Raw genomic sequence first — 12,039 nt, forward strand, 5'->3', positions numbered from 1 at the left:
AGACTCGAAAACTTATTGGAGTCTACCTATGGTAAATTCAATTGATTGGACACGATTTGGAATTGCACACACCTTTCTATGTAACAGTTGACAGTGCATGTCAGAGAAAAAACCAAGCCATGAGGCCGAAGGAATTGTCCGTAGAGCTCAGAGAGAGGATTGTGTCGAGGCACAGATCTGGGGAAGGGTACCAAAACATTTCTGCAGAATTGAAGGTCCCCAAGAACACAGTGGCCTCCAAGTTTGGAAACACCAACACTCTTCCTAGAGCTGGCCGTCCAGCCAAACTGAGCAATTGGGGAAGAAGGACCTTGGTCAGGGAGGTGACCAAGAACCCGATGGTCACTCTGACAGAGCTCTAGAGTTCATTTGGGGAGATGGGAGACCCTTTCAGAAGGACATCTCTACAGCCCTCTATCTATCAGGCCTTTATGGTAGAGTGGCAAGACGGAAGACACTAGACAGAAGGACTTTCAGACCATGAGACTCTCGCACCATGAGAAACTAGATTTTCTGGTCTGATGAAACCAAGATTGAAGTCTTTGGCCTGAATGCCAAGTGTCAGCTCTGGAAGAAACTTCCACCATCCCTATGGTGAAGTATGGTAGTGGCAGCATCATGCTGTGGGGATGTTTATCAGCGGAAGGGACTGGGAGACTAGTCAGGAGTGAGGGAAAGACGAACGGTGAACAAAGTACATAGAGATCCTTGATGAAAACCTGCACCAGTGCGCTCAGGACCACAGACTTGGGGCGAAGGTTCACCTTCCAACAGGACAATGAACCTAAGCACACAGCCAAGACAATGTAGGGGTGGCTTCGGGACAAGTCTCTGAATGTTCTTGAGTGGCCCAGCCAGAGCCCGGACTTGAACCCGATCGAACATCTCTGGAGAGACCTGAAAATAGCTGTACAGCGACGCTCTCCATCCAACCTGACAGAGCTTGAGAGGATCTGCAGATAAGAATGGGAGAAACTTTACAAATATAGGTGTGTCAAGCTTGTAGTGTCATACCAAGGATGACAAGGCTGTAATCGCTGCCAAAGGTGCTTTAGCAAAGTATCTGAATACTTACGTAATTGTAATATTGTTTTTTTATTTTGTTTTATCAATTTGCAAACATTTCTAAAAATCTGTTTTTGTTTGTCATTATAGGGTATTGTGATGTTATTATAGGGTATTGTGTGTAGATTGAGGGAAAAAATAAATGAATTTGTTTTAGAATAAGGATGTAACGTAACAAAATGTGGAAAAAGTCTAGGGGTCTGAATACTTTCCGAATGCACTGTATGAGGAGGTTGAGTAGTACATTGTGGACGCCATTCCACAGACCTTTTAACCTAATATAAACCTAATGCTGAGGTGATAGCGTCTAAGGGACATTTTTGTTTGAGTTTCTTTTACAGGGATAGTGAACATTAATCAATGTTTCAGTAAAAGTGCCGGTTTTAGACAGCCGGTAATTTTCAAGCGCTGTCCCTGGGCGGGTTATTCAAAACAATTACAATACAGACAAACAATGAGCAGTGAGCACATGCAGAGCAACATAGGAAGAGCAACACGTAGCACGCAGACAGGGCAGCAGCACAAAAAGCAACAAAGTGTTTCCAAATCTCACAAGCTACAGACAACAAATAACATGGACAGCAGCAATACACAGCGGCAATACACAGCGGCAATACACAGCGGCAATACACAGCGGCAATACACAGCGGCAATACACAGCGGCAATACACAGCGGCAATACACAGCTAGGGATAATGTTCACAAGTTTGATTGTCCTTTTGCCATCCCACGTTTGTTTTTGCTGTTCTCCAAATAGCATTTTAGAGTTTTAAAATTGTGTCGAAGTATAAATGAGTTTCAACTGGTGGATGTATTTCTACACACTCCACTTTGCCATACCCCAGGCACAGATAGAACAATGAGACGGATATTTCACTGGATGTAGAAATATTAAGCATCCGCTTGGCATTTCCACTCACTACCAAATATATATATTTTTTAAATATATTTTTTTACATTTTACCTTTATTTAACTAGGCAAGTCAGTTAAGATATGGTAATGAGAGGAAGCCCAGTGGCGGGCAGAGGGAACTAAATTTTTCTCATAGATGAATCTCAATACAGTTCTGTTTCCAAAACAGGAAATTTGTTATGAACAGAGTGGACAAAGTTTTGTAGACTTTTGCCTTTGCAAAAGTTAAGAAATCATATTGTTTAGGAGTGCAAAGTTGAATTGAGTTATTGCACACGCGCATTTCACAGAGTAGGCGTTCCCTGACGGAAATATGCAGATGTCTGCTAGAACGGCCCAATAGGATCTCGCTAGCTCGTGCTTGGCTCTGCCCACTTCCTTACTTGTTCTGCCCACTATGACTCATCTGTTCCCATTGGAAACGACAGGCTGTGGTCTATCTTGGTTTAGTTATAAAAATCTTTGCCCTAGGTTTAGCTGAACGTCATCCCCAAACTACTTCCCGCTGCTATGCTCCGGGCTGGTGCGAGAATCTGCAATGCTTATCTTATCGTATCTGCCCCAGTACCACAGGGTCATGAATTACTCTGCACATGCGGGAGCTCCATAACCTGTCTGGGAAGGTTCTAGAAGCTCGCAACAACCACTCTAACAAAGGCCACTATGGAAAGCGCAGCGGTAGCATGTGTATATGAAAAACTATGTTTACCAATACAACAGTGACACTTATGGTAACGGGGCATAATGCTACATACTATAAATGATATGCCAAACAGAAGTGTAATAGCTGTACTATAGAACATATAGTTCCACATTGATCATAGTTACTGAGTCATTTGTGGTTATTACCCATTACTACACAACATGTAAAAAGAAACCCAATAAACCCCCCCCGCAACTTACATTTCGATGCACGCACAACATTCATGTATTCTTGATACTATCCAAAATAAAAATTGTCCTCAGAAATTGTGCGTCTTCTTTCTTCCTATGAGGAGTGAGGGATTCCTAAAAGGGTAGGCTGCTGGGAATTAGCAAAACAAAGAGTGTTCCCCTCCTGTCCTTGACTAGAAAATAAACTGAACATCATATTTCATTTTTTTGGCCCATCCAAGTTGAGAGACCAGTACCTATTTTACTAATAATAACAGTACCAGCATCACAGTTAATGGTTTCCTCTCAGCCAACTAGCTATTCATGAAAATATGAATAACAGATGAAAACACACAACAAACATCCCGGTGTGTCACAAAGACGTGTGCCGAGAAGAGCTCCATTTTACAATGAATTCCAAGTCCATTATAATAATTATTAGACCTTGGTAGAGAACATACCAAGCCAGAGATAATGGTTTTTTATCCACTCGCAGGCTTTTAACTGACATCAACATGCCTAATCATTTATATTTGAGTAATTTAGCAGACACTCGTACCCAGCCAGCGACCATTCGGTAAACCGGTCCAAAGTTTTTAACCTCCAGGCTACCTGCTGCTGTTCTCACCCTTCCTCTCCTCTCCCTCTCTAGTGAAGCCACACCCCACTCTGGTCTTGAGGCAGTGAGCATGCCCAGTTGAGACCAACATGCCTGTTATCTCTCACTGATGACCACGAAGTCAGAAACATAGTATTTCAACTGACTATGACATGAAGCAAGAACACCAACTAAATATGTTATTTAAATTGGGAAAACAAACAAGCAGTTTTCAAATAACATTCTCTTTCTTCCCAGATATTTGTTTCTGAACGCAAACTTTTTTGACTGCTAGTAATCTGTGTACTGGGTATAACAATCCTTCAGCCCTATACAAAGTATTTTTCAGCAGCGACTTACGTTTGGGGTGTCTATCCAGGGTCATGTGGGTGTTCCTAGTGGAAGAGCCCTGGCTGTTCTGAGCCTTGACCGTCACAGAGTGGACCTCCCCTCTCCACTCAAAGCTATAGGATGACACCAGGCCTATTCTCTCCTCAGTAACAGTGCCCCCAGAGCCCTGGTGCTGTACTACAAGTTCCTCCACACAGTAGGTTGGCTCCACAATGGGGGAATGCTATGGGGAAGAGGAGAGGGAAGAGTTGAGACTATCAAGGACTGTAAATGAGGATATTTTATCCAATGTGCTACTTCCTTATATTCTCTGATCTGAGATAGGTAACTGAGTACTGCTGTATTGCACAGACTCATCTAGTATTTTCAGAATAAACTAAGAACAACGATGTAGTGAAAGGAGAGGATGCACCTTCGTATACCTGTTCAATTAATCTAACTCTCTCTGATGTTGACATTTAAACCACATACTATGAAACATGTAATGTGTCCTCTGAAGGCTATGGACTGTACCTCGAAGAGAAGAGTGACGTTCGTCTGCGTACTTGCTGGATCCTCCTGAAACACTCGCCAGAAATCAGGACCCTGGTCAGGAGCTGAGAGAACAGAATATAGATGTTACAGCTGTGTGTGTGTGTGTACACACACACACACACACACACCTACTGTATGACTGAGGCTTGAATTTTCTATCAGAAGGTTATTTTCCATTGGCAGCAGGCTACATGAAAAGTGGAACAGCTGGATAGGGGAAACGGCTCGAGTCGCACAAAATGGAATATAACGTTGCAGATAAAGTTCTAAAGACCTACATCGCTATACTGAGAAAGTTTTAAGTTCAATAAGGACATATTTGGGTGTTTTTGGAGCATTTGTTCATGTTTATTCGGACCCCCGTACTGTACAACGAGGATGAGGAAGCGAATCGCTGGTTGGGGTAGGTTTCTCAAAAACAAGTGAAATCACAAAAAGATGTTTCTGGATCTTTTTATTTCTTTTTTATGACAATGACACTAACCTGTATAAATAAAAGTGAAATGACATGCATGAAGTGATGAGGAAGTCATCCAGTACAATAATGTACCTCTGCTGTTGTGAGTGCTGGTGTAGAGCAAGTGACTCCAGTCACTCCAGGTCCCGGAGCCGTTGATGTGCATACAGCGGACCTGCACATTGTACACCCCACACACATCTGGTTCAAGGACCTCAGCCCACGACTCAGTCTGCAGAGCTAGGACCTGTGGAACAGATCTCAATTAACTCAATCACATGTGTACACACACACACACATCTGGTTCAAGGACCTCAGCCCACGACTCAGTCTGCAGAGCTAGGACCTGTGGAACAGATCTCAATTAACTCAATCACATGTGTACACACACACACACATCTGGTTCAAGGACCTCAGCCCACGACTCAGTCTGCAGAGCTAGGACCTGTGGAACAGATCTCAATTAACTCAATCACATGTGTACACACACACACATCTGGTTCAAGGACCTCAGCCCACGACTCAGTCTGCAGAGCTAGGACCTGTGGAACAGATCTCAATTAAATCAATCACATGTGTACACACACACACACATCTGGTTCAAGGACCTCAGCCCACGACTCAGTCTGCAGAGCTAGGACCTGTGGAACAGATCTCAATTAACTCAATCACATGTGTACACACACACACACATCTGGTTCAAGGACCTCAGCCCACGACTCCGTCTGCAGAGCTAGGACCTGTGGAACAGATCTCAATTAACTCAATCACATGTGTACACACACACACACATCTGGTTCAAGGACCTCAGCCCACGACTCAGTCTGCAGAGCTAGGACCTGTGGAACAGATCTCAATTAACTCAATCACATGTGTACACACACACACACATCTGGTTCAAGGACCTCAGCCCACGACTCAGTCTGCAGAGCTAGGACCTGTGGAACAGATCTCAATTAACTCACATATTTACAGCAAATCATTTCTTTTTCAATGATAGCTTCAAAATAAATAAATATTTATCCATTAACTCATAAGCAACTGGATTTTGGGAAAATACACTACATGACCAAAGTTATGTGGAGACATGCTCTTCGAACATCTGATTCCAAAACCATGAGTATTAATATGGAGTTGGTCCCCCCTTTGCTGCCATAACAGCCTCCACTCTTCTGGGAAGGAGTTCCACTAGACGCTTTCCCTTCACTGGAAATAAGGGGCCTGAACCATGAAAATCAGCCCCAGACTAATATTCCTCCTCTACCAAACGTGACATTTGACACTATGCATTGGGGCAGGTAGCATTCTCCTGGCATCCTCCAAACCCAGATTTGTCTGTCGGACTGCCAGATGGTGAAGAATGATTTATCACTCCAGAGAACATGTTTCCACTGCGCCAGAGTCCAATGTCCGCGAGCTTTACACCACTCCATCTGACGCTTGGCATTACGCTTGGTGATCTTATGCTTGTGTGTGGCTGCTCGGCCATGGAAACCCATTTCATGAAGCTCCCGACAAACAGTTCTTGTGCTGACGTTGCTTCCAGAGGCAGTTTGGAACTCGGTAGTGTTGCAACCTAGGACAGATTTTTACACGCTATGTGCTTCAGCACTCGGCGGTCCTGTTCTGTGAGCTTGTGTGGCCTACCACTTCGCGACTGAGCCGTTGTTGCTCCTAGATGTTTTTACTTCACAATAACAGCACTTACAGATGACCGTGGCAGCTCTAGCAGGGCAGAAAGTTGTCGATTTGACTTGTTGGAAAGATGATGCTACATTGAAAGTCACTGAGCCCTTCAGTAAAGCCATTCTACTGCCAATGTTTGTCTATGGAGACTGCATGGTTGTGTGCTGAATTTTATACACTTGTCAGCAACGGGTATGGCTGATATAGTCGAATCCACTCATTTTAAGTGTTGTCCATATACTTTTGTATATATAGTGTATACTGTATGTCTTAAAAGATATGAATGTTATGTGACCCAGCAAGAGAGGGAACATTTTGAATGGAGAAAAGATATCCAAAATATCCATGTGCCCAGAGATAGTGGGAATTTTCAAAATTAAAAATATGTTCATCTGCCCACCAAAAGTGTTAATCAAAGGTTTTATTAAAATTACGTATTCTGCTTCATGCCACCAAGTCAGTGTTCCTCTACCAGTAAATGCCATGTATTTTAGGGCAAATAATGCCACTCCTAGATCAGAGATAGAAAATAGAGACCAGCTGATGCTCATGGCCAGGCGGTTGGAGCTAGATGAGCTCAAGGCCGCATCCGATATGGCCCCCTATTCAGGGTTCCCAACTAGCGGCCCACTGGCCGAATTTGGCCCGCCAGTGATTTTATTTCGCCTCCCAGATTTTCTGAGCAAAACAAAAAGTTAGATATAAAACATTCTCTTGACATAAAATACTGTAAAAACACCAGCAAATCAGCTCCAACTGATTTTAATATTGGAAATATCTGTTGCAAAATTATTCCCACACATAATAGAGAGATATATGTAATCGTATACTAATGTAAACCAGGTTTGAAATTATTATGTTCTAGTCAAATATTATATCTGTTTGGGCTTCTTGCGGTCAATTTGCAGTCCACAAATGATTTGTAATTATGTTCTGGCACCCTGACCATCCGTTGAAGAATAAATCGGCGGCCCCCGGCTGAATCTAGTTGAAGATCCCTACATAGTGCACCACTTTGACCAGAGCCCTACGAACCTGCCAGAATGGATGGGCCCTGCCAGTTGAGAGGGCATAGCGGACCTGGTACTGCATATCATAGATGGGCAGTTCTGGGGGCACCCACGCCAGCTTTAGGACCCCACTGGGCATGCTCACTGCCTCAAGGCCTGAGGGAGGATGGGGCTTCACTAGAGGAAGGGAGAGGACAGTCATTATGTAGCCTGGTCAAGCAGACTAAAAGCTATACATGTTTTAAAAATATAAACTATATATTATTAACACATGCTGGTGCAGTAGGTTTAAAAAAGCCACAACATGTAAGAAAATAAATCTAACAAGACCAGAACTCCTATACTGGTCCTAACTCACCGTGATCCATAGGTGTGATGTAGACAGGATGTGACCTCGTGCTGTTGTCCGTCTTGGCCTCCATCCACAGCTTGTAGCAGGAAGTCACTCTTATTGGCTGCAGATTGCAGCTCTTCACTCCCCTATAGCCGCTGGACTCACACTTCGCCTGCCTGACCACACCCACTGGCACACCCACCCTCTCCGCCTCCTCCATGACGTCACAGGACAGGTCGGCCACCCTGGAGAATTTAACGGACACACACACACAAAGAACGTCAGGGTGAAAACACCTTTACCACTTCTGGGTATGTATGAACCATGTCATAGTCAATGGTATGCAACAAGTAAACTTCTACACTGAGTTTTGAAATCACGGCAATAATTCACAAATTATCACACACACAGTCATTTACATTTTGCTTGACAACCTGGACTCAAGGGTTGATGTAACATAGTAAACGTAAATCTGTCTCCCTCCATTTAGGTGGGCCTAGCCCTGTCACAGATGCCATGGTTGTCCTTAGTTTAAAGATGGAGAAAACACCTGTCTCTGGATTACATCTCTTTAGATATCATACTCCATCCATCCATCCCACTGATTTCAAAACTCAGTCCTCCAGGAAATGGAGAGCAACACTTATGCAGTTCTACTAAGCAATATATATATTTTTAAAGCAGTGTTAGACAGGATTACCTACACATGCTAACCAGCTCAAATAGACAGAATGTGGCAGACCAATCCGAACTCATCTCTCGGCATGTCCAGCCACTCATTATCTCAGCTAATCATGGTTAGCAGGAAGGTTGCTCACTTTTTCTGTGGCTAAACCAACTAGGCTCATAATTGAACAATTGTATTCATATTTACAGATGGCATACAAGTTTGTTATTAAGGCACATGAAAGTTCACGTTTAGCTCAAAAGTAGTACTGTAAGTAGTTGCTAAAGTTGACCGTGATGATATTCAAACACGCAACCTTTGGGTTGCTAGACATTCACCTTATACACCCCCCATCCCCCCTGACCAAGGACCTTAAGTAACCTGCTGTCTCATGAACCATACCACACTGCGTGAATCAGGCCTTCATGGTTGAATTGCTGCAAAGAAACCACTACTAAAGGACACCAATAAGAAGAAGTGTCACGTTCTGACCATCGTTCGTATGTGTTTTCCTGGTTTTAGTGTTGGTCAGGACGTGAGCTGGGTGGGCATTCTGTTGTGTGTCTGGTTTGTCTATTTCTATGTTTGGCCTGATGTGGTTCTCAATCAGAGGCAGGTGTTAGTCATGGTCTCTGATTGGGAACCATATTTAGGTAGCCTGTTTTGTGTTGGGTTTTGTGGGTGATTGTTCCTGTCTCTGTGTTTTCACCAGATAGGACTGTTTAGGTTTTCACTTTTCTTGTTTTGTTTAGTCTGTTCATGTATAGTTGTCTTTATTAAAAACATGAATAACCACCACGCTGCATTTTGGTCCGCCTCTCTTTCACCAGAAGAAAACCCTTACAGAATCACCCACCACAACAGGACCAAGCGGCGTGGTAACGGGCAACAGCAGCAAAAAGAGGAATGGACATGGGAGGACGGTTTGGACGGCAAGAATATGGACTATACTACTTGGGAGAAAATAGACAGTTGGGCGGTCGACCCAGGGAGAGTGCCGGAGCCCGCCTGGGATTCGATGGAGCAGTGTGCGGAAGGTTACAGGAGAATGAGGTTGGCGAAGCAAGCACGGCGGCGCGGACGGAAGCCCGAGAGTCAGCCCCAAAAAATTATTGGGTGGGGGGCACAGGGAGAGTGTGGCAGAGTCAGGAGTCAGACCTGAGCCAACTCCCCCTGTTTATCGTAAGGAGCCAAGGAGGATACCAGAGCCGGTGTTGGAGGTGAGCGAAGCAGAGACGGTGAAGGAGTTAATGGGGAGATTGGAGGAGAGAGATATGAGGGAGTTGCTATGTTGGTGCATGAGACACGGAATTCGCCAGACGGAGCGTGTTGAGGATTTGATGACACCTGGGTCAGCTCTCCATACTCGTCCTGAGGTGCGTGCTAGTCGGCTGGTGAAGATGGTGCCAGCCTCACGCACCAGGCCTCCTGTGCACCTCCCTAGCCTTGCACGTCCTGTGCCAGCTCAGCGCTACAGTGCGCCTAGCAGTGCTAACCGTGGCGGGCGTGGTACTGGTCAGGCACTGTGCTATGCGGTGGAACGCACAGTGTCCCCAGTACGCGTGCTTAGCCCGGTACGCTACATCTCAGCTCCTCACATCTGCCGGGCTAGACTGAAGATCCAGCCAGGGCGGTTGGTGCCAGCCCTGCTCTCAAGATCTCCAGTACGCCTTCACGGTCCGGTCCATCCAGTGCCACCTCCACACACCAGCCCTCCGATGGCAGCTCCCCGCACCAGGCTTCCTGTGCGTGTCCTCCGCCCAGTACCACCAGTGCCAGCACCACGCATCAGGCCGCCAGTCTGCCCAGCGCCGCCAGTCTGCCAGGATCAGTTAGATCCGCCAGTCAGCCAGAATCTGCCAGGATCCGCCAGTCTGCCAGGATCCACCAGTCAGCCAGGATCCGCCAGGATCCGCCAGTCAGCCAGGATCCGCCAGTCAGCCAGGATCCGCCAGAACTGCCAGTCAGCCAGGATCCGCCAGTCAGCCAGGATCCGCCAGTCAGCCAGGATCCGCCAGTCAGCCAGGATCCGCCAGAGCCGTCAGTCAGCCAGGATCCGCCAGTCAGCCAGGATCTGCCAGTCAGCCAGGATCTGCCGGAACCACCAGCCAGCCAGGATCTGGTAGATCCATCAACCTGCCTGAGCTTCCTCTCAGTCCCGAGCTTCCCCTCAGTCCCGAGCTTCCCCTCAGTCCCGAGCTTCCCCTCAGTCCCGAGCTTCCCCTCAGTCCCGAGCTACCTCAGTCCGGCGCTGCCCCTCAGTCCAGTGGGGCCCGTTGTTAGGTTTCCTAGGCCAAGGTTAGCGGCGAGGGTCGCCAATCAAGGGACGCTAAGGAGGTGGCCTAAGACAATTATGGAGTGGGGTCCACGTCCAGCGCCAGAGCCGCCACCGCGGACAGATGCCCACCCAGACCCTCCCCTATAGGTTTAGGTTGTGCGTTCGGAGTCCGCACCTTGGGGGGGGGGTTCTGTCACGTTCTGACCATCGTTCGTATGTGTTTTCCTTGTTTTAGTGTTGGTCAGGACGTGAGCTGGGTGGGCATTCTATGTTGTGTGTCTGGTTTGTCTATTTCTATGTTTGGCCTGATATGGTTCTCAGAGGCAGGTGTTAGTCATTGTCTCTGATTGGGAACCATATTTAGGTAGCCTGTTTTGTGTTGGGTTTTGTGGGTGATTGTTCCTGTCTCTGTGTTTGCACCAGATAGGACTGTTTAGGTTTTCACTTTTCTTGTTTTGTTTAGTCTGTTCATGTATAGTTGTCTTTATTAAAAACATGAATAACCACCACGCTGCATTTTGGTCCGCCTCTCTTTCACCAGAAGAAAACCCTTACAAGAAGAGACTTGCTTGGCCCAAGAAACACGAGCAATGGATATTAGACCGGGGGAAATCTGTCCTTTGGTCTGAGGAGTCCAAATTTGAGATTTTTGGTTCCAACTGGCATGTCTTTGTGAGACACAGAGTAGGTGAACGGATGATCTCCGCAGGTGTGGTTCCCACCGTGAAGCATGGAGGAGGAACGTGTGATGGTGCTTTGCTGGGGACACTGATTTATTTAGAATTTAAGGCACACTTAACCAGTATGCTTACCACAGCATTCTGCAGCGATATACCATCCCGTTTGCACTTAATGGGACTATCATTTTTTTCAACAGGACGATGACCCAACACACCTCCAGGCTGTGTAAGGGCTATTTGACCAAGAAGGAGAGTGATGGAGTGCTGCATCAGATGACCTGGCCTCCACAATCACCAACCTCAACCCAGTTCAGATGGTATGGGATGAGTTGGAGCGCTGAGGGAAGGAAAAGCAGCCAACAAGTGCTCAGCATATGTGGGAACTCCAAGACTGTCGGAAAAGCATTCCAGGTGAAGCTGTTTGAGAGAATGGCAAGAGTGTGTAAAGCTGTCATCAAGGCAAAGGGTGGCTACTTTGAAGAATCTCAAATATATTTGGATTTGTTTAACACTTTTTGGGTTACTACATGACTCCATATGTGCTATTTCATAGTTTTGATGTTTTCACTAGTATTCGACAATGTAGAAAATAG

At 45.9% G+C, this 12,039-nt stretch overlaps 1 protein-coding gene across 1 annotated transcript in view; it reads right to left on the minus strand.

Annotated features, from left to right (window-relative positions):
• lepr (leptin receptor) overlaps positions 1 to 12,039 on the minus strand; it is a 62,855-nt gene that overhangs the window by 17,777 nt on the left and 33,039 nt on the right. Inside the window, exons 11-15 of the mRNA XM_029648230.2 lie at positions 7,846 to 8,066; positions 7,513 to 7,664; positions 4,885 to 5,038; positions 4,314 to 4,396; positions 3,810 to 4,023 (exon numbers count right to left, since the gene is read on the minus strand). Coding sequence (XP_029504090.2) covers positions 3,810 to 4,023; positions 4,314 to 4,396; positions 4,885 to 5,038; positions 7,513 to 7,664; positions 7,846 to 8,066 — 824 coding nt within the window. The remainder of the gene's footprint in view (positions 1 to 3,809; positions 4,024 to 4,313; positions 4,397 to 4,884; positions 5,039 to 7,512; positions 7,665 to 7,845; positions 8,067 to 12,039) is intronic.

This window comes from Oncorhynchus nerka, linkage group LG24 (assembly GCF_034236695.1).
Source record: "Oncorhynchus nerka isolate Pitt River linkage group LG24, Oner_Uvic_2.0, whole genome shotgun sequence".
Taxonomy (NCBI): Eukaryota; Metazoa; Chordata; class Actinopteri; order Salmoniformes; family Salmonidae; genus Oncorhynchus; species Oncorhynchus nerka.